Raw genomic sequence first — 22,727 nt, forward strand, 5'->3', positions numbered from 1 at the left:
TCTGCTTGCCACTTAAACATCGGTATCACCTAGGGATCCACCTAAGATGCTGTATGTACCACTTCATACACCCTCGCTCTCAGTGATCTCATCCACTTTCCAACATGGGTGTCCTCTCATTTTTAAGTCACTCTTTGCGTCCTTATCCCTAACCGTATCTCTAATCCTATATTCTTAAAGCAGGGCTGACCCCAGCACATGAGGGTTATTATTTTCCTGGGCTGTGAGTGGAGAAAGTGCTGGTGCTGCCAGCTGGTGCTAAAAAAGACCTAAAGTCTCATTTTCATTCCTATCTCTTCAGAACAAGGGTCCAGGACTGGCATAATAGTCCCCTTCCTCTCCCACAGTATCAGGGAGAATGTTTTCTATCATATTTCTACATTTATTTCACATCGTTTCCTTTTCAGAGCTGTCCACAATGACAATTTCAACCAGGCTTTACTTATATGCTAAGATACTGTGTGCAGGTGGGGACTCAGCCCACACCAGGTAACACGCTTCAGTCCAGCCCCCATTGGACAACTGAGTCCTCTGGCCCCCTCTCTCTGGATGTGCTGCTCTCATCTCACACTCAACATGCCTGCATCTGATGACATCCTCCCACCTCTAGCTCCACACTCATTCCGATGGCCCCATCCCTATAAGTCATGTTTTAGGCATGCTACAGAAGACACTTTGGACTTTCACTTGATCTTTCTTCACCTTCATTCCTGACAGCCAATCTTATTAACTTTCTTCCTTTATTTATTTATGTACTGTAGAGATGAGGTCTCCCTGTGTTGCCCAGTCTGGTCTTGAACTCTTGGGCTCAAGCAATCCTCTTGCCTTAGCCTCCCAAAGGGCTGGGATTACAGGCATGAGCCACTGTGCCCACTGCTCTTATTTTTAAATTAAATTTAATTGTTTAAGAGACAGGCTCTTACTCTGTCTCCCAGGCTAGAGTGCAGTAACATGATCACAGCTCGCTGCAGTCTCAAACTCCTGGGCTCAAGCAATCCTCTTGCCTCAGCCTCCCAAAGTGCTAGGATTATAGGTGTGAGCCACTGTGCCCAGCCTCTGTTCCTTTAAATTCTCTCTCAAATGCATCATTCTTCTCAAGTCTCACTCCCACCATGTAGGCCCCATCTCCATCGCTCTCCCTGGCATCGCACAGCAGCACTATGCTTCTCACAGTCTCCTTACTGCTCATCTTTCCCCGCTCCAATTCATCACACACAGGCCTCCAAGCCAATCTTTAAATGGCCCATAGCAGAACCTCAAAACATATTAGCTTAAACAGAATGAAAAGTACTAGTGAAGCTCCTGGCTTGAGCTTCTGGTTTAGCTCCGAGAGCTATGTGCTTAGCAACTATGGTCTCTGCATTCTCTTCTCTACTCAACCACATTTCTGCTGAAATGACTTTCTAGGTATGTGCAGGATTGAGGGAGGTTATCACTTGCCAAGTGGTAAAAGGCACATTCGAACTTTAAGAAGCTGGCAATGTCCTGAAAGCTAGAATTTGGCTGGGGTAGGGGGTCGGGGGGACAGGGGTGAGTAATGAGGACAAAGACATTAGATTAGAGAAATGGTCCTAAAATTTCTCCAAAGAGAGCAGAAATTATAGTTCCTGCTCTGCTCTGTCAGTGTTGCCATCAGTGCTTCACTGACACCCCAAAGCCTATGATAGGCTCCTGTGCTCTCTGGCAGGTACCCACCAGCTACACTTACCAGAATCCGGTGATCAAACTGCACCGTGGTGGGATTCTCAAAAACATTCCTCAGGATCGGGGAGAAGGTAAAGAGGTCCTCTGGGATCCAGGATTCTCCCATTTTGGGAAAGGAGTTGTAAACAAGCCCAGCATCTAGCCCTGCCACAAAAGCCCCTGTATTCCAAGGTAAATGGTATTTATTAAAATGAGAAGAAGAAGAGACCAAATACTAGTTCTGACATAGAAAAAGTCTGTTATCCCTGAGTTAAACTAAGGGAACAGTCAGAGAACAATAGAAAGATCTACAACAGAGGTTCTCCAACAGGGAAGACACATCACAATCACCATGGAAACTTCAAATCTCTGCATCCTTACCTGCTCCCACCCTAAGATTCTGCTTCCTCTAGAGAAGTGCAGTAGAGGCTGCGGTGTGGGGGGAGGGGGAGAGGCTTACTAGCTTAGAAAAATTCCCTTAGTGATTTTGATGCCCTCTTTACCCCGCCACTGAGTGCTACTGATTTATTTTAGAAATGCTCTCCCACAGATGTCTGCATGACTGACTCCCTTACTTCCCCAGCTTCCACTCAGATGTCACCTTACCAAAGAGATTTCGCTTGATGATCCTATATAAAATGGTACTCCCCTAGCACACTTTCTGTCTCCTGACCCTAATTTATTTTTCTTCATGGCACTAAATATCATCAAACACATCATGTTTCCATTGTGTATTATCTGTCTTCCCCAAATGCTCAATAAATATTTGTTGACTGAACACGGAAGTGAGAAAAATCCCAAAACTTATGAACTAAATCCTGGATAAACAAATAAAGAGGTATTCATGAATTAATGGATGTCTGATCTATTATTTATTATCAAAGAAAATCCAGAAATGTTTGGGTCACACTCCCTTTTCTCTTTCTTTTTTTTTTTTTGAGACGGAGTCTGGCTCTGTCCCCCAGGCTGGAGTGCAGTGGCATGATCTCGGCTCACTGCAATCTCTGCCACCAGGGTTCATGTGATTCTCCCGCCTCAGCCTCCCGAGTAGCTGGGACTATAGGTGCCCGCCCTTTGGTAGAGACGAGGTTTCACCATGTTGACCAGCCTGGTCTCAAGCTCCCCACCTCAGGTGATCCGCCTGCCTCAGCCTCCCAAAGTGCTGGGATTACAGGCATGAGCCACCGCGCCCGGCCTTTTTTTCTTTTTTTTGAGTCAGGGTCTTGCTCTGTCACCCAGGCTGGAGTGCAGCAGTGCAATCTCAGCTCACTGCAGCCTCGACCTCCTGGGCTCAAGCAATCCTCCGGCTTCAGTCCCCTGAGTAGCTGAGACTACAGGCACACAACACCACACTTGGCTAATTTTTGTATTTTTTGTAGAGATGAGGTTTTACCATGTTCCCCAGGCTGGTCTTGAACTCCCTGGCTCAAGCAATCCACCTGCCTCAGCATCCCAAAGTGCTGGAATTACAGGTGTGAGCTACCATGCCCAACCCACTCCATATTTTTTTAAAACGTCCCTTATGAAGTAAAAATTCATGCTCTTTGCCAAAAATAAAAGTGCTGAGTGGCTCATTGGTTTGAATCAGTATTATTTTTATTCCAGAGCGGTGCTGTCAATAGAACTTTCTGTGACAGTGGAAGTGTTCTATATTTGCGCCGTCCAATACACTAGCCCCTAGCCACATGTGCCTACGGAGCATCTGAAATGTTGCTAGTGTGAATGAAGAACTACATTTTAAATTTTATTTAACCTTAATTAATTTAAGTTTCAATATCCACATGAGGCTACGGACTCCTCTACTGGATAGTGCAGTTCTCAAATGAGGGCAGCAGAGGTGGAAGTGTGGTTTACAGAATGAAAAAAGCCAGGCATGGTAGCTCATGCCTGTAATCCCAGCACTTTGGGAGGCTAAGGCGGGTGGATCACCTCAGGTCAGAAGTTGGAGGCCAGCCTGGCCAACATGGTGAAACCCCCTCTCTACTGAAAGTACAAAAATTAGCTGTGCGTGGTGTCGTGCACCTGTAATCCCAGCTACTTGGGAGGCTGAGGCACGAGAATTGCTTGGACTCGGGAGGCAGAGGTTGCAGTGAGCTGAGATCACGCCACTGCACTCCAGCCTGGGCAACAGGCTGAGACTCGGTCTCAAAAAAAAAGAACGAAAAAATCCTGTGTTGGTCTCTCTGTGCCAATGAACTCTCCACCTGCAACCATCTCTGAGGGCAAGCCTTTTGTCTGACCCATCTTGATGTAATGTGATGATAACAATAATGTTTATATAATAGTAACAGCTAACACTTATGTAGCCTTTGCTGCATGCTAACAACTATTCTACACATTTCACATTTAGCAGTCATACTGTTGTCATAATCTCCATTTTACATATAAGGTCTCTAAGGCCCAGAGAGGTTACAGAGCTTGCAAAGGTCATACAGTTCACAGGTAGTGAAGCCAGGATTTGAACCTAAGCCATCTGGATCTAGGTAGATGTTCAATATTTTTGTTCAATTGACAGTAAAGTAGAATTTTTGGAAGAGAGAAAGGAACAGGAAACAGTGGGTGAAGATAGTGGGAATGAGAGAAACAGATGTGAAAAGGAAATATAAAGATGCAGGAGGACGAGGCAAAGCGTTAGGCAAGAGGTCCCAGCTTAGAGTGCGATGCAAACAGGTCATCTTTGATAAGCTGAGTCCTACCTGAGAGAGCCGTAAGGAACACCAGACCTGCTGTTCCATGAGCAAATCGTCTCAACCATAAGAGTGCACGGGTTTCAGGCAACTAAACAAGAAAAAACATCATTCAGTTAAACTGTGTTTCAGGAACAATGAGAGGCACCAAAGATCTCCAAGGCCAAACCCAAGTGACAAATTAAGATCGGAGCTTCTCTGACCCCTAGACTAAGTTAAGTACTTCTGGCAGATATTCTGTTCCAACATGTACTGTATTTTATTGTAATTATACTTCTACCCCACAAGTTTTGTGAAGGCAGGAACTGCCATCTTTTTTACTACAGCAATCTTAGCCTAGTGATTGGCACATAGGTACTCATTACGTATCTGTTCAAAATCTGAATGATTTACATTATTCAGGAAGCAATGCTTCATCATGGTTGAAAGGATGTAGCTTAAGATCAGGACTGGATTTTCATGTGTGTGATATTAGTGCTTAGCAAATATAGTCAGAATCGAAATTGCATAGAATGCTTAGAGATTCCTGCATTTAGTGTTTTTGATAAAATGTTTTTATTCTTACTACCACCAACTTCTAATACTAATCAGTGAATCATCAAATATGAATAAGAACTTTATAAACAGGTTACTATAAAGATACAAAGGAGTTATGTCAGAATGCTACCCTCAAATGGCTTACACTGTATATGAAAAGTTAGGTATCATTACTAACATATCATATTATCAGCACTGTCCAATGGAACTTTCTGTGATGATGGAAAAGTTCTATCATCTACCTAAGAAGAGCTTGAAACATGGCTAGTATGACTGAAAATTAAATTAAAAATTAATTTTATTTAAATATAAAGTTTAAGTAAACAAAAAGCTTATGTAAATAAAGTTAATTTTATTTAATTAAAAATTTTTTTTTCTCACTTTGTCACTCAGACTGGGGTGCAGTGGTGCAATCTTGGCTCACTGCAACTTCCATCTCCCAGGCTCAAGTGATTCGCCTGCCTCAGCCTCCCAAGTAACTGGGATTACAGGTGCGTGCCACTGTTGCCCAGCTAATTTTTTAACTTTTAGTAGAGACGAGGTTTCACCATGTTGGCCAGGCTGGTCTCGAACTCCTGATCTCAAATGATCCACCCACCTCAGCCTCCCAAAGTGCTGGGATTACAGGTGTGAGCCACCGTGCCCAGCCTTAATTAATTAAAATTTAAATAGCCATATGTAGTTAGTAGCTACTGTGTTCGACAGCATAGTACTATATGGTTCATTGTCTAGCATCTCAAATCCTTTTTGTAATTAGGTGAATCTAAACAATTAATTGATAAAGTCATCAGTAATCTTTAAGAGTACAATTTCAGCAGCAAGAGTGTGTGGGTTTATGTGTAAGTGTGGGTAAATGTGAAAGTGTGTATGTATTGGGTTGGGTGAGGAAGATAATTACAGGGATTGAAAAGAAGGAATAGATTGTCAGGAAGCAACAGCTATAGATGCAGGCAAAATGAATCCATTAAAATGAATTCATTTTAGAAGTTTGAATTAAAATGAATTCATTTTAGAAGTTTGGCTTTGACGGGCACGGTGGCTCACACCTGTAATCCCAGCACTTTGGGAGGCTAAGGCGGGTGGATCACCTGAGGTCAGGAGTTCAAAAGCAGCCCAGTCAACACGGCAAAACCCCGTCTCTACTAAAAATACAAAAAAATTAGCCAGGCATGGTGGTGTGCACCTGTAGTCCCAGTTACTCAGGAGGCTGAGGCAGGAGAATTGCTTGAACCCGGGAGGTGGAGGTTGCAGGAGCCGAGGTCACACCACTGCACTCCAGCCTGGGCAACACTGCAAGACTCCATCTCAAATAAATAAATAAAAGAACTTTGGCTTTGAAAGTCAGGAGACTTTCAAATAATTCCTTATGTTTCAGATGTGGAATTACTCAGTGGTTGTCTACTATATCAATATTTCAACCCAATTTGGCTTCTCTGTGGGAATGACTGCCAAGACAACATGTCCGGTCCTTACTGGAATCTAGCTACTGGCTCCAAGTACCTAACGGATGATTCGACTCAAGAGTCCTGCTGTCATCTCAAACTTTTCTCCAGGAACAGCTTACTCAGGTCAACCCATGATTTCAATACCTAATATAAGACTCTTTTTTTTTTTTTTTTTGAGATGGAGTTTCGCTCTTGTTGCCTAGGCTAGAGTGCAATGGCACCATCTTGGCTCACCGCAACCTCTGCCTCCTGGATTCAAGCAATTCTCCTGCCTCAGCCTCTCAAGTAGCTGGAATTACAGGCATGCACCACCACACCTGGCTAATTTTGTATTTTTAGTAGAGATGGGTTTCTCCATGTTGGTCAGGCTGGTCTCAAACTCCTGACCTCAGGTGATATGCCTGCTTCTGCCTCCCAAAGTGCTGGGATTACAGGCGGGAGCCACTGCGCCTGGCCAAGACTCATTTAAAAAAAAATTCTAGGGAAAAAAAATGTCCTATAAGGGTGTGGTGTCTTGAGACCTCTATTACTAATGAAGGTCTCAAAAATATGTCATACCTTGCTTTGAAATCAAAGCATGAAATGAAAAGCTAGTATTTTCCTTTAATCAGCAAACAGAAAAATACTTCAGACAAAATCACTAAGGTTTACTATATTATTAGACTTAACTGGCAGGTCCCCATTTAACAAACAATACAATATGGCTCTTGTCCACACCAGAAGTTCAGAAACACCTCTGTTCTGATCTTCCTCACTTTGCCATCCACCATCCCCTCTGGGCGTCAGACGTAAAGTGACTGGGATATTTCTTGTTGTTGGTACTCCCTCCCAATCTATTTTTCAATTTGTTTCACCTTTCCCAATAGAAAATGTTGGCAAAATATTCACCTCCTATATGATTCAGCAATTCTACTTCTAGATATATATCCAAAAGAATTGAAAGCAGGGTCTTGAAGACATATTTGCACACAACTCTTACCTTGTGCGGAGGAAGCAGCAGTGAGAGCGAGGTCCATAAGCTGGCACAATAAAGAACCAGGGCTGATCCCAGGTGGGCAGCGAGGCGGTACTGACTGACTCGAGGGATGTCATGGGAGTCTGGTTTTTCTTCTAGTCCGCTTTTCACCATATACCATCCCAAGAGACCCTAGAATCCCCAAGAGATGGAGCAAACAAAACAAGGTTAAAATGATCTGTTGAACTTTCTTTTTTTTTTTTTTTTTTGAGACAGAGTCTCGCTCTGTCACCAGGCTGGAGTGCAATGGTGTGATCTCGGCTCACTGCAACCTCCGCCTCCCGGGTTCAAGGGATTCCCCTGCCTCAGCCTCCTGAGTAGCTAGGATTACAGGTGCCTGTCACCACGCCCGGCTAATTTTTGTATTTTTAGTAGAGATGGGGTTTCACCATGTTGGCCAGATGGTGTCGATCTCTTGACCTCGTGATCCACCCGCCTCGGCCTCCCAAAGTACTGGGATTACAGGCGTGAGCCACCATGCCCAGCCTAATCTAATCTGTTCAACTTTACGGAAGAAGTGAGCTATCAGGAGTACTCTCTAACCCACCCCTCCTCTTTCCATACCCTCCCCAATATGCAGTGTCCCAGGATTCATGACTTATCCACAATTCTTCACATATCACCATTAATACTTAACTACTACTTAGATCTGAAGTGTCCAATCTTTTGGCTTCCCTGGGCCACACTGGAAAAAGAATTGTCTTGGGCCATGCATAAAATACACTAACACTAACAATAGCTGATGAGCTTTAAGAAAAAAAAAAAAAAGGTCCATGGATATATCTCATAAAACTAGATTGAATGTTCTGGAGAAACTTTAAGGTAAATGCTTAAAAACATCTACTATCAAGTTAGGTTGGAATAAGACAATTATAAAAGTTTCAGGGGAAAATCATAAAAATCAGTAAGGTTTTGCATGCAGATTGCTTTGCAAATATCTAAGTTCCCACTCCTCTTTAAGCAAAAGCACAGTTTATGGGGATATAAGAAACCCGCAGTTGAAGGCCAATCTGGGGATGCATAGTCAAAGAAAAGGCCTTGATTTTTTAAAAGCTGGTAATGAACGTACAGATTTAAGCTTAAAAGTTTATGGTATGTATCATATTCTATGATTCTCTGCTTTAACTGGCTTTTTCAATTAACCAAACAACTGTCAGTTCCAATCATATGAGATCAGACAGCCCTTTCACCCCCACTTGCCCAGCTCAGTAGAATCAGGTCAAAGAGGTGGATTCTGCCACTTCTAAATATATACTCTTCTGGAAATCTTTTTGAGCATTTCTCTCCCCTTTCAAGATTACCCTGGATATTCTAATTACCTTGATTTCAACTGCATGAGACATTGAAAGATGAAGACATACACAGTGTGATTTACTAGCCCACTTTCTTCTCCCATACCTCATCTGACATCTTCAATTTCTGCCTCCCAAATAGTCCGTTTTCAGTGTTGGCTTGTTTTTGTAATTCTAAAATGTTAACTTTCATTTTGTTCTACCTGCCTTTCTCTTGTTACTATTAGACTTTGATTAATGTTTAACAATTACCTGTTTCTGCTGCCTCTATTTCTTCTCTCTCATCTCCCTCCTTAATCCTTTTTTTTTTTTTTTTTTTTTTTAGACAGAGTCTTGCTCTGTTGCCCAGGCTGGAGTGCAGTGGTGCAACCTCGGGTCACTGCAACCTCCGCCTCCCGGGTTCAAGCAATTCTCCTGCCTCAGCCTCCCAAGTAGCTGGGCCTACAGGCCCACACCAACACGCCCAGCTAATTTTGGTATTTTAGGTAGAGACAGGGTTTCAATATGTTGGCCAGGCTGGTCTGGAACTCCTGACCTCAAGTGATCTAGCCATGTCAGCTTCCCAAAATGTTGGGATTACAGATGTGAGCCACTGTGCCTGGCCTTAATCCCTTCTAATTGGCTCACTTTCTTACCACTTCTGAGTTAAATTAACCAATTAGCTTCCTCCTGATTAAATTTTGATGATGTTTCTTTGATGCTCTGATAATCTCCTTTAGGATCTCTATACCTTGACCCAAATACTCCTATGTGTCTTCTCTCTTAATTCCTGGCTCAGTTTCACCCAACTTTTTTTTTTTTTTTTCATCATCCTAGCAGTACTAACCTGCTAATTGTGGGAATCTTTCCTTAAGAGGCGCTCAACTTACATGATTTTAATTGCCATTTATATATGAATCTCTCTCAGCTACATGGGTATTCTATAATCTTTCATCCCACAAAGTGTTTCTCTCTTTTGGAATTTTCCTGTATGCTTCTGTAGCATTCTAGCACAGGGATCCCACTTTCTTACAGCAGACAAGTTAGAAAAAGGGAAGAGACAAGAACCTAGGGAGGCACCCATGATGGGAAACAAACTACTTCCTGCAGCACGTGAAAATATACTACCGAGTGCTTACTGATTCCAGGCACAAAGCTAAGTACTTTAAATATGGATTATCTCATTTAATATTTACACAACTGGGCCGGGTGCGGTGGCTCAAGCCTGTAATCCCAGCACTTTGGGAGGCCAAGACGGGCGGATCATGAGGTCAGGAGATCAAGACCATCCTGGCTAACACGGTGAAACCCCATCTCTACTAAAAAAAAAAAAAATACAAAAAACTAGCCAGGTGAGGTAGTGGGCGCCTGTAGTCCCAGCTACTCAGGAGGCTGAGGCAGGAGAATGGTGTAAACCTGGGAGGCAGAGCACTGAGCTGAAATCCGGCCACTGCACTCCAGCCTGGGCGACAGAGCCAGACTCTGTCTCAAAAAAAAAAAAAAAAAGAATTTACACAACTGTACATGGTGGCACTGTTATTATCCCCATTTACAGGTAAAGAAATCATAGCTTTCAGAGGTTAGGTAATTTACCTTACTAAGTGTCAGAGCTGGGGCTTGAAGCTAGGCCTGTGACACTAAAATACATGCTCTTACCTACTCTATTAAAGTGACTCAGATTATTTCCTTAAAAACAATGCCAACTAGGGGCCAGGCGCCGTGCAGTGGCTCACGCCTGTAATCCCAGCACTTTGGGAGGCCGAGGCAGGCAGATCATGAGGTCAGGAAATCCAGACCATCCTGGCTAACATGGTGAAACCCCGTTTCTACTAAAAATACAAAAAATTAGCTAGGTGTGGTGGTGGGTGCCTGTAGTCCCAGCTACCGGGAGGTTGAGGCAGGAGAATGGCGTGAACCCGGGAGGCAGAGCTGCACTTCAGCCTGGGCGACAGAGCGAGACTCCATCGCAAAAAAAAAAAAAAAAAAAAAAAAAAAATGCCAACTAGGAAGCTCCTGGGAGCATGTCTGGTTTCTCAACCTCGAATAAATCTTACCTGGAAGCAGACGAGGCCACAGAGGGCAAGAACACGTCCTTTCATGCCACGGCTGAGCCAGCCCTTTCTCCAAAAGTAGGCAGCAGGCAGGATGTACGCAAGGCCTACAAGGCGACCCCACATTCGGTGTGAGTACTCCATGTACCAGATGAACTTGAATTCTGTCAGTGTCATATCATGATTCAAGCTGGGTGAAATGGAAAGTCAAAAAAGAAGAAGGAGGAAACATCCTTCTGATTTTTATTTTCTTATGGAACGCAAAAACTTTCTTTCTCAGTCCTGCAACTTGGTAGGTCTGCCCTCTTCCTCATCAACGACCTCAGGATGACTTTGGATTTGGAGGCTTAGAAGAGAAGCTGACTAAACATAACTGAACCAAAGATCATGAAATAATCTAACCATTCTGAAGGGTTTAAGTGCAAAAGATCAAATGGGCCTACTGGGATGTTTACCTAATGTTCTTTCATACTTACATTTTAAATTCTGGAAATTGCTGGTATCTTTGGAATTCTGCTTCCCATTCCTCTTGGCTTGTAGGTGGCTTCATCTCCTTTATTAAATGCCAATCTACCATCGAGAGGCCAGACTCTGTCAGCCTTAGGATGGGAAAGAAATGTTGGGGTGTATGTGTAAGGCTGGATTACTCACAAAAGGTTTATAGCAACAAGTGGATCTGAACTTAATCTTGTTAAAGGTAAACACAATTGTTTCCTCTTTTGAGACATTTCTCTCTTACTGCTTAGAATTTTGTCAGAAACAGCTGCCATCAGGTACAAATTTATTTACCCTTATATTCTCTCAATCCTTTTCTTTCTTTTTTATTTTTTTTCCCGATTCTTTCTTTCACTAGCATTCCTTGACAGGCAAACTCAACCCCTACAGCCAAAGCAGTCTGTTCTAAATGCATAACCAACATTCCTTACCCAAGGAAAAGAGATCTGTTACATGTATACCGGTTTAGATTCTTGGGTGAATTTAAAGACAATACATTCAAATTTGTTGCACTTGCTCATAACAACCTATATAACACATAAGGTATTTTGAAATAAGGGATGTGGAATGTGAAGAGAATTTGAGGAAGGTATATTTGATTAAAACCAGAAACTTTTTCACCAAAAGGAGTTAGGATTCCTAAAGTAAAAGGCTGATTTTAGGCCTGAGGCAAGAAATGTACAAGATGAGCTTGGAATATCTTGTCATGCTAGAAAGGAAGGAAGCTATCAAAGGTAATTAGGGCCCTGCCAAAAAGTCACTAAAGCCAATTTCAGGAGATGCCCACTGACTAAAGATGGGACAATCTGAGCAAATCACTAACACCATCATCACAAGGAACTGAAACATTATCAAGTGTGTTTGAACCTATGATCTCATAATAAGCCTTAAAAATCCAAATGCTTTATTTGTTGCCTTTGGAGGATTTGGGGGACCAATTTATTATTTTGAAAATTGGTAAATAAAGGGAAAGAAGAATTAAGTATTTATCCTGCTTTTCCTATACAAATTATACCTTGGGATATCCAGATTGATGATGAGGGAAAGCTTTTTAGAGTTGAGCTAATAAAATGTTACAATTTTACTATGCTAATGAAACAATGGATCCAGGCAATGGTAATTAATGGCTGTTAACATCTATAATACACACCAGATATTCATGAATGTTCTATTCACCTACTGAAGTATTTTGCTCCCTCATCCCCAATTTGAATCTGATCAAACAACTACTCATTCACAGGAAGTAGACGGGATAAAGGAACATGTTAAATATCACATAGTTATGCAATCAGCAAAATCTAGACTGTGCATAACCATAGGACAAATGACTCGAGTTTCCTCAGCAACTAAAAGAGGGGGAAAGGGAGGAATATCTAAATCTATAGTCTCTTCAAAGATTTAAATGAACCTAAGAAACATGAACCAATTGTGATGCACAGAACTTCTTTGGGTTTAATTCAAACAAACCGTAAAAAAAGTTTTGAGACAAACTTGGACTCTGATTGAAAGACAAAAGATACATAAACAATGCACAGGTACCAGTTAAGACATAAACCAATCTTTATAGAAGGCTCCTACTAATAAAACACTTAAATGTTCTATAGTAGGGCAAGCCATCAGATGTGTTCCTTCTTTAAGGCCTCGGTTTCTCCATCTGTACAATAAGGGAGCTAGATTAGATGCTCTGTAAAATTCCTTTCTCCAACTGGGCGCAGTGGCTCATGCCTGTAATCCTGGCACTTTGGGAGGCCGAGGTGGCCAGATCACCTGAGGTCAGGAGTTCGAGATCAGCCTGGCCAACATGGTAAAACCCTGTCACTACTAAAAATACAAAAAATTAGCCGGATATGGTGGCATGCGCCTAGTCCCAGCTACTTGGGAGGCTGAGGCAGGAGAATCGCTTGAACTCAGGAGGCGGAGGTTGCAGTCAGCCGAGATCACACCACTGCACTCCAGTCTGGCTGACAGAGCGAGACTCTGTCTCAAAAAAAAAAAAAAAAAAAAAAAATTCCTTTCTCCTCAGTCAACCTGTGCTTCCACTTACAATCAAAATACCTGACTCACTATGAGCAAATTACTCACCTAGTTACTCCACCAAGAATAACTGCTCCAGCCACTGTTCCACTGCAGACCAGGAGCCATCGGCCCACCACCTGCTCGGCAGCCTTTGAGGGAAGAGACACTGTACCCCTTCCAGATTGCAAAGCTACTTCAGAGATGGTGCTGTATTGCCCTGGCCTCAAAGGGCGCCTGATGCAATCACACTAAAGATCAAGATAGACAAATTACAACTGGATAAACAGGGAATGGCTGCTACCCACACTCAACCCCATTCTGATTAGGGTGAAGTACCATAGCATCCCCACAGCTATGTCTTGGTAAGTCATCATCTCTTATCTGGATTACTGCATCAACCTTCCAGCTGGTTTTCCAATTGGTTTCAAATCTAGCCTTACTCAAACCTATCCCCAACTACATGAATTTTCTCATCTCTGAATACTTCCCTCAGACTTCACTCTACTTACAGATATGGAATATTTTCTTTCACCTCTAGGTCTTTAAACATTTCTTTCTGGCTTGTACACTTCCTTTCGCCTGATTAATAATACCTACTGCAGATCTCTGCTTACATGTCACCTCCTCTGGGATTGTTCCCAGGCTCTTTAAGGTCTGCAATAGGTCACTCCCACAGCACACTGGACAGCCCTTAATACACTGTAATGTATAGTCAAGCATCACTTAACAACAGGGGCACATGTTCTGCCAAATGCGTTCTTAAGCAATTTCATCATTGTGTGAACCTCATAGAATGTACTTACACAAATCTAAAGGCTGGGTGTGGTGACTCACACCTGTAATCCCAGCACTTTGGGAGGCCGAGGCAGGGAGATCACTTGGGTCAGGAGTTTAAGACCAGCCTGGCCAAAATGGTGATACCCCACCTCTACCAAAAATACAAAAATTAGCTGGGCGTGGTGGCGTACGATTGTAATCCCAGCTACTTGAGAGGCTGAAATGGCAGAATCACTTGAACCTGGGAGGCGGAGGTTGCAGTGAGCCAAAGTCTCACCACTGCACTCCAGCCTATGCGTTGATGCGAGACTCCACCTCTCAAAAAAAAAAAAAAAAAAAAAAAGAAGTACTTAGTGAAATCTAGATGATACAGCCTACTACACCCCTGAGGTATATGGTATGACTTATTGCTCTTAGGCTATAAATCTGTATGGCATGTTACGTACCAAATACTGTAACACAATGGTATTTGTTTATCTAAACATAGAACAATTACAGTAAAAATATGGTATAAAATATTTTAAAATGGGGCCAGGTGCAAAGGCTCATGCCTACAATTCCAAGGCTTTGGGAGGCCAAGGTGAGAGGATCACTTGAGGCCAGTAGTTCAAGACCAGCCTGGGCAATATAGCAAGACCCTCCATCTCTATTTTTTTTTTAATTAGGCACAGTGTCGCACACTTGTAGTCTTAGCTACTTAAGTGACTGAGGCAAGAGAATGCTTGAGCCCAGGATTTCCAAGTTGGAGGCTGCAGTGAGTTATAATCATGCTACTGCACTCCAGCCTGGGTGACAAGTAAAACCCTGTCTCTAAAAAAGAAATTTAGAGAAAAAGATTTTTTTTTTTAAAGGTACACTTGGAAAGGCAGCTCTGTTATAATCTTACGGAACCATGACTGTATCTGTGGCCTATTGTTGACCAAAATGTTGTTATGCAGCACATCGCTGTCCCTTCAGGTTCATCTGTTTGTATCTCCCACTAAACTATGAGCTTTGGGGTAGCAGTGTCTGGTCAGTCTTGCTCTCTCCCTTCTGCTACCTTTGTTTCTAACACTGTTTCTTTATATAACGAGACCATGATAAAGATTTCACAAATGAATAAACTGACTTCCTCCAGGGCAGGAGTCTTATAATATTTATCTTTCTTTTTCCAGTTCCTAATATATAATAACCACTCAATAATTACTAGTTAAGCAAATGCATGCCCTCTTCTGACTATACCCCTATGAGTCCAAAGATTCATGCTCAGTTTCCTACTTCTGATTAACCGAGTCACCTTTAGAAAAGTAACTTTAAGCCTCAATTTCCTTCTCTGTAGAATGCAGTTATACTTCCTCACCTGACTACTTGGAACTTTTTAAGCAAAAATAAACTATAAGGGTAAAAATTACTAAGCTTTTACCATGTGCAAAAGGCCTGATGTATATTAAAGAATGTAATCCTCATAACAAACCTTAAAGTAGGTATTGTTATCCCCATTTTACAGATAAGGAAATCGATGAACAGAAAGTTTAATTAACTTGGCCAATACCACACAGTAGGTCAATGGTCCAGATCTGAACCTAGGGGCTCTGAACACAAGGAAATGCGTTGTGAGTAAACTGTAAGGAGCTCCGGAAACGTGATGTGGGGCTCTCCATCATCTTTATCCCGGCCCTTTCACTCCATCCCCGCTCACGCGACTCGGAGTCCGCTGCAGTGCGGTACCTGTGCTCTAGGCGCTGCCCTAGGAGCCAGGAGCTGCAGACACTGCCTCCCCTTCAAGGCCCTAAAGGGCGGAAAGAGCAATCGCTGCATACTGATGACAGTGCACGGCCACCTCTTCCACAACCCAGAGCTCTGCGGTCTCCTTTCTCCGCCACGGAAAAGAGAAGCACTTCCGGGTCGGGCAGCGGGAACCCCGCCTTCTCTGGGGACCGGAGTGAACAGAAGTGCGCCTGCGTTGCGACTTCGCTTTCGCTGGGGCTGCTGGGGCGTAGGCGTCGGGGATGCGCGCAGGGGCGCGCGCAGCTGTTGACTAGCTTCTTTGCTCGTGCGCGCAAGAGCCCAAACTCCAAGTGGAAACTGCAGGCGCACGAGGAAGAACGCGTGGAGCATGAAGAGGCAGGGGGCTTCCTCTGAGCGGAAACGGGCGCGGATACCGTCCGGGAAGGCCGGTGCGGAAGGTGGCGGGGGAGGGGACGGTCGGCCGACTCGGCTCCCCGGGGCGGGCCGGCGGGAGTCGTGGTCAGTGGTGATTTCTTCTGGAGTCGTTTCCTCAGCTCCTTCCAGCCCCTTGGGCGGCACCTTCTGTTTTTGAAGCGTTAAAGGTGTGGAAACGGAGGGCGTGACGAGAGACAGGTAGCGAGATTGGCTGTGCTGTGGAGCCAAAGTTCGAGTCCCGGGGTCCCCACGTAACGGCCGGGCGACCCTGTGCAAGTTGGTTAACTTCAGCTTCACCTTTTATCCGTCGCCACACGAGGATGCCAGTACCCCCCGCACCAGCAGCCAGTACTCCGCTGGGTTAGTTAATTGTCGAGCGCGGAGCCCAGTTCCTAACCTGCAGTTATCTGTAGCTGCCACGGCGGGGACGGGGCATGGTCCCTAAAGCCACGCAGCTACGAAGTGGCCGAGCTCGTGGCTGCTCCAAGTCCCGAGTTCTTCCTGAGTGCCAGGGTAGGATGGCATGGCAGGTGTCAGAGAATTTGGCAAGTCCCTCTTCCTCTTCCTCCGTGAACTCTTGGTTCCTCCAAACGATGACCTCAGGACTCCTTTACCTTCCTAAAAGTTGTCGAGATCCTCAAAGATCTTTATGTGGATTACATCTATCGATTTTGACTGTATTAGAAATTAAAACAAATTTTTCTTTGGGAGGCCAAGGCGGACGGATCACCTGAGGTCAGGAGTTCGAGACCAGCCTGGCCAACATGGCGAAACCCCATCTCTACTAAAAATACAAAAATTAGCCGGACGTGGTGGCAGGCGCCTGTAATCCCAGCTACTCGGGAGGCTGAGGCAGGAGAATCACTTGAACCCAGGAGCGTAGGTTGCAGTGAGGCGAGATCAGGCCATTGCACTCCAGCCTGGGCGACACAGCGAGACTCCGTCTCAAAAAATAAAAATAAAAAAAAAAAACAAAAATTTAAAATATTGATCGATTGATGGATTAGAAAATAACCATAGTAAGCCCATTACACGTTGACATATTTTATGAAAAAGAAATGTTCCTAAACAAAAAAATCAATAAAGAGTGGGAATATTTTATATTTTTGCAAATTTCTTCAATATGTCTTAATGGAAGACAGCTGGATTCTCATACCCGCTGCTTCATTCAGTCTAACATGTCAAGTAGCCTCTTGCAGTGAGCCGAGATTGCGCCAATGCACTCCATCTTGGGTGACAGAGTAAGACTGTCTCAAAAAAGAAAATGCCTCTCACTTGTGAGAGAATTAAAGTGAAAAAGGCGAATAAAGTCAGTATTATTATGAAAATGGTTGTCACCCTACAGACGCTGAAAAGTCTCAGAGGCCCCCAAAGCTACCTGAAGTACTACACTTTGAGAGCTGCTGCTGCTTCTCCTTTGATCTCTATAACTTTGTTGCTTGGGAGAACTGCCTTGCTCTGCCTTCTGTCATAGCCTTTTTTAAACATCTCTTCATCTTCTCCTGCCTAGGGTCCTTTCTTATGTAAGGCAAATAGTCGCCCGGCAGCATCAGCATCAGCCAGTGCCACTGATGTGACAGCTGGTCTGGGAGCTATCAGGAAACTCATGGAGTTAATGCAGAGCTGTTGGTTAGGAGCATAGGTTGACACTTAACCCTTTTTGAGTTTGAGACCAATCATCTTTTTTGTTTTTGTTTTGTTTTGTTTTTTGAGACAGAGTCGCTCTTGTCGCCCAGGCTGGTGTGCAGCGGCCTGATGTCGGCTCACTGCAACCTCCGCCTCCCAGGTTCAAGCAGTTCTCCTGCCTCAGTCTCCTGAGTAGCTGGGATTACAGGCGCCTGCCACCACGCCCAGCTAATTTGTGTACTTTTAGTAGAGATGGGGTTTTGCCATGTTGTCCAGGCTGGTCTCAAAATCCTGACCTCAGGTGATCCGCCTGCCTCGGCCTCCCAAAGTACTGGGATTATGGGCGTGAGCCCCCGCGTCCGGCAGGGACTTAAGTAAGGCATAAGGCAGTTGCAGTCTGATGTTAGCAGATGATAGGTTTTTGTTTTATTTCTTTTTCAAAGTAAAAATTGCTTTTTTAAATTATAAAAGCAATATTGGGTAGAAAAAATAAAGCAATAAAGAAAAGTAAAAAGAATAAAAGTAATTTCAAATCACACCCCACCAGAAGTGGCCATTACCAGTATGTGAAGAACATTTATTAAATGTCGTTGCGTGAAGTGTGCATTGTTTTGTTCATTTTTTTAAATTATGTGCTCCTGGGAAAAAACTCAAAACTCTGTTTACATCACACTTTGTAATATAAGTACATTAATTTTGTTGTAATTATTCAGCTTTTAGTAAATATTTGATTATTGTGTACCATGGTAGATACTGTGCTTGGTGTGGGTGATGATAAAGATTTCTCACATGAAGACCTTACTTAGGCCAGACGTGGTGGCTCATGCCTGTAATCCCAGCACTTTGGGAGGCCGAGGCTGGCAGATCACTTGAGTGTAGGAGGTTGAGACCAGCCTGGGCAACATGGCGAATCCCTGTCTCTACAAAAAATACAAAAATAACCGAGTACTGTGGCACATACCTGTAGTCCTAGCTACTGAGGAGGCTGAGGCACAAGAATTGCTTGAGCCCAGGAGGTGGAAGTTGCAGTGAGCCGAGATCATGCCACTGCACTCTAGCTTGGGCAACAGAGCAAGACTGTATTAAAAAAAAAAAAACAACTTAGGAACTCTAAGTCGAGTAAAAGTGATCAGATATTTATCTGCATAAATAATAAAAGGTAGAAAGTAATTCATATTTTAAGAAGGAACAATTGGGGTTTCATAACTCAAGAAGAGTTAAATGAGTTCAAAAGAGAGACATAAAATTTTCTACTTCGGGAGAGAGAAAAAAAATCATGGAAATGTTCCTTGGAAAATTTTATTCAAAGATGGAGCCAGAAGGAACTCTGGGTTGCGGAGAAGGCATTGAGGAGCCAGCGGTAGGGACTGGAGAGGTCTGAAAGCATAAGAAGGAATGAGACAGTATCGCTCTGTCACCCAGGCTGGAGTGCAGTGGCACAATCTTGGCTCACTGCAACCTCCACCTCCCAGATTCAAGCAATTCTCATGCTTCAGCCTCCCAAGTAGCCGGGATTACAGGCGGATGCCACAATGCCTGGCTAATTTTTCTATTTTTAGTAGAGATGAGGTTATACCATGTTGGCCAGGCTTATCTCCAATTCCTGACCTCATGTGATTCACCCGCCTTGGCCTCCCAGAATGCTGGGATTACAGGCATGAGCCACCACACCCAGCCAGATAAGTAATACTTTTTGATTCTTTTTTTTTGAGACGGAGTCTCGCTCTGTTGCCCAGGTTGGAATGCAGTGGTGTGATCTCGGCTCACTGCAAGCTCCACCTCCCGGGTTCACGCCATTCTCCTGCCTCAGCCTCTGGAGTATCTGGGACTACAGGCACCCACCACCGTGCCTGGCTAATTTTTTGTATTTTCAGTAGAGACGGGGTTTCACCATGTTAGCCAGGATGGTCTTGATCTTCTGACCTCGTGATCCACCGTCCTAGGCCTCCCAAAGTGCTGGGATTACAGGCGTGAGCCACCGTGCTCAGCCTACTTTTTGATTCTTGAGACTGCATACTTTACATGAATTATCTCATTTAATCCTCACTACTCTGAAGTAGGTTGTTTTATAGGAAACTTAAGTAACTTATCTAGGATCTCACAATGAATAGTTGGTGGGACGTTGATTTGAAGTCTGTCCTGCTTTTAAACCTATATTCCTTATAAAGAAGTTTAAATATATTTTGCAGACATTGAGAAACATTGTAAGAATCTTAGCTGGAATGTGATGATGAGGTCTATGTTTTAGGAAGATTAATTTGGTATTCAATATACATTTTCCTTAGTATAATTTTTTATACATCTGTCAGTGAGCCTATTTCAGTCTACAAGCATCAATTCAATAATTAATGTGATATTTTATTGCATTCATGGGCCCTAGTGTACTTACCTATTTGCCTATTATTGGACATTTGCATTTTGGCAGCAAAATGTAAACCCTTTGTGGTCAATTGGTCTGGATGGATAGAGCGTTTATGAACTCTTACCGTTCTCCATCTATTTTAGGAGCAGCAAATGGATTTCTCATGGAAGTTTGTGTTGATTCAGTGGAGTCAGCTGTGAATGCAGAAAGAGGAGGTAAGAGAAATTAGAGAATGAATGACAGTTGGCTGCCTTTTTAAGAGTCCTTATTTTTTAGAGACACACACTGAAATATTTAAAATGAAATAACATGATGTCTGGGATTTGCTTCAAAGTAATCTGAGGTTGAGAGAGGAAGGTAAGACTGTAAAAAAATAGTTGCATCACATCAGGAGGACATAACGTGTTGGTTTTTTCTGTTTTTGTGACATTTAAAGGGAGTTCAGGTATTGCCAGCCTAATCTATCCTTAAGGTTTTCTGTCAGCTTTTCACTAATAAATTTAGCAACCCATATTTTAGTAGTGGTTGCAAAATGGTGACATTATTTTTCACTTATGAACTAGAATACTTCTGTAAAGAACTTTCCCCTCATCATCTGTTTGGTTATGCTGAAGTATAGTTTGTATAAGAAAGGCAGAATAAATGCTTGCTTCTTTTCCCTTATTTATTATAATAATTCTTAGAATAATGAATTTGTTCTCTATCTTCCCTTGAATTGTTTTGTCACTATGAATCTAGATTTAAATATGTTTTATGTGTTTTAATCCATTGTAGTTATTCTGCTTATTGATGAACAAAATGTTCTATCTGTGGCTAGTGAGAGCTTCTTCAAGCTGGTTCCTGAGATCTTTTGATGTGACCTTGGTAGCCTAATAATTCTTTTGGTTTCAGCATTTTCTTATTCTTGAAATTGTCTTGGTTTTGGCTACTCAAAAGTAGCTTTGTGTTTTTTAAAGCGTACAATAATAAAGACCCTTTTGGGAAAGATTATGTTATTTTCTTATCAACAAAGACTCAGTATTCCTCTGTAGTCAGTTTTAAGAAACATCTTTATTTTATGTTAGTTTCCTGTACGTGGAGAGGCAACCCTATAATACAAAATTTTAAGAGAACTAGCTTAACTGTAGTTAACTCTTCAGTTTGAGTATGAGTAACACAGTGTGGCTGCAGAGTATAACTGAGTTAAAAACAGAGTTTTACTCTAGTTTTATAATCTGATTTCTCTGAGATGATTTCTAAGACTGTTCTGTATTTGGGAAAAAAATGCGTATCAACAGCTTGCTGTTTAATAAGAGCTTATTTTTTTAAAATGTGCTAAGCAATGCATTTATATTACAGGTGCTGATCGGATTGAATTATGTTCTGGTTTATCAGAGGGGGGAACTACACCCAGCATGGGTAAGTGTCCATTTTTCCCAGATTTTCTGGTTGGAGTTCATGGAACCTGGAAGCAACTGGTAATTAGTTTCGTTGGGTCCTCTACTAATGTCATGTAAACTATGCTATGGATGTTGTATCAGAAATGTTTATGGTGGTAAAAAACAAAATCAAAGATTTGATCACACATATTTCTTTCTCACATCAGAAAGTTGAAAAGTAGGTCAGTAATTGTTAATACTGGTTCAGCTGCTTTGCAGTAACATCAAGGATTAGGCTTTTATAAAATCTTTACATGCTGGCATCCTCACTATATTGAAATCCCCTCCTGGTCTTTGTACTATTGTTGTTATACATTTTACTCATACACATATCAAAAACTCCATGCTATGTTGTTAGTTTTGTTTGAAGAGTCAGTTATCTTTTATTAAATAAGAGATGTAAATAATAAGAAAACAATCATATATTTACCCATATGAAATTACCATTTCTGGTATTCTTCATTCCTTTATGTAGATCGCGTATTTCTATCTGGTTTCTTTTTCTTTCTGCCTGAAGTACTTTAACTTTTTTTGTTAAAAAGTATGCTAGTGATGCATTCTTTCAACTTTTATATGTCTAAAATAGCTTTTTCCTTTATTTTTGAAAGGTATTTTTGCTGGGTGTAGAATTCTAGATTGACAGTTTTTTTCTTTGAAGGTGTTTTTCCATTGTTGTCTTGCTTGTATTGTTTCTGACAAAAAATCTATCATCCATATCTTTATTTTTCTCTATGTAATATGTCTCTTTTTATACCTACTTTTCAGATTTTTTCTTTATTACTGGTTTTGAACAATTTTCTTATGATGTACCTGAGTATAGTTATTTTCATGTTTCTTCAACCTGTGCATTTATACTTTTCATTACATTTGCAAAATTTTCAGCTTGCAGCTTTCAGCTTGTTCTCCACTGCCTCCTTCATAGACTTCAGCTATGCTTACGTTAGACTACTTGAAATTGTCCCAAAAGTCACTGATGAACTTCTCTATTTTAAAAAGTCTTTCTGTGTCTCATTTTGCATGGTTCCTATTGTTTTGTCCTTGAGCTTACTGACCTTTTCTTCTGCACTATCTAATCTGCTATTAGGCTTGCCTAATATGTTTTCATCTCATACATTGTAGTTTTCATCTCTAGAAATTTGCGTCTTTTTATGTCTCTGATGTCTCTTAACTTTTTTGAACATGTGGAATAAAGTTACAATAGC

General features: G+C 42.3%; 2 protein-coding genes and 1 long non-coding RNA gene across 18 annotated transcripts in view; 1 reads left to right on the forward strand and 2 right to left on the reverse strand.

The window, feature by feature from the left end:
- The window catches only part of COX15 (cytochrome c oxidase assembly homolog COX15), a 37,687-nt gene extending 21,835 nt beyond the window's left edge, over positions 1–15,852 (reverse strand). For 6 of the 9 annotated variants that reach the window (XM_077947227.1, XM_015147911.3, XM_015147913.3 and 3 more), the window contains exons 1-7: positions 15,685–15,852; positions 13,267–13,448; positions 11,166–11,288; positions 10,693–10,879; positions 7,332–7,499; positions 4,380–4,461; positions 1,709–1,863 (exon numbers count right to left, since the gene is read on the reverse strand). In XM_077947227.1, coding sequence (XP_077803353.1) covers positions 1,709–1,863; positions 4,380–4,461; positions 7,332–7,499; positions 10,693–10,879; positions 11,166–11,288; positions 13,267–13,448; positions 15,685–15,774 — 987 coding nt within the window. In that variant the 5' untranslated portion in view covers positions 15,775–15,852. Of the gene's footprint in view, positions 1–1,708; positions 1,864–4,379; positions 4,462–7,331; positions 7,500–10,692; positions 10,880–11,165; positions 11,289–13,262; positions 13,449–15,684 lie in introns of all 9 variants that reach the window. The other 3 variants (XM_077947226.1, XM_077947230.1, XM_077947229.1) reach the window with 3 other exon arrangements.
- Positions 7,694–10,634, reverse strand: LOC144331263 (uncharacterized). The gene is made up of 2 exons (XR_013398271.1): positions 10,580–10,634; positions 7,694–9,073 (listed from the first exon to the last, which is right to left on the reverse strand). It is a non-coding gene; the product is annotated as an uncharacterized LOC144331263 (long non-coding RNA).
- A 106-nt stretch (positions 15,853–15,958) lies between the features above and the next one.
- The window catches only part of CUTC (cutC copper transporter), a 36,507-nt gene continuing 29,738 nt past the window's right edge, over positions 15,959–22,727 (forward strand). For 6 of the 8 annotated variants that reach the window (XR_013398260.1, XR_013398257.1, XR_013398259.1 and 3 more), the window contains exons 1-3: positions 15,959–16,133; positions 20,251–20,322; positions 21,446–21,505. Coding sequence is in view for 4 of the 8 variants with exons in the window: in XM_077947233.1 (XP_077803359.1) it covers positions 16,073–16,133; positions 20,251–20,322; positions 21,446–21,505 (193 nt within the window). In the remaining 4 variants the exon portion in view is untranslated. Of the gene's footprint in view, positions 16,204–19,398; positions 19,802–20,250; positions 20,323–21,445; positions 21,506–22,727 lie in introns of those variants that run through there. The other 2 variants (XM_077947235.1, XM_077947234.1) reach the window with 2 other exon arrangements.

This window comes from Macaca mulatta, chromosome 9 (genome assembly GCF_049350105.2).
Source record: "Macaca mulatta isolate MMU2019108-1 chromosome 9, T2T-MMU8v2.0, whole genome shotgun sequence".
In the NCBI taxonomy this organism is placed as follows: domain Eukaryota; kingdom Metazoa; phylum Chordata; class Mammalia; order Primates; family Cercopithecidae; genus Macaca; species Macaca mulatta.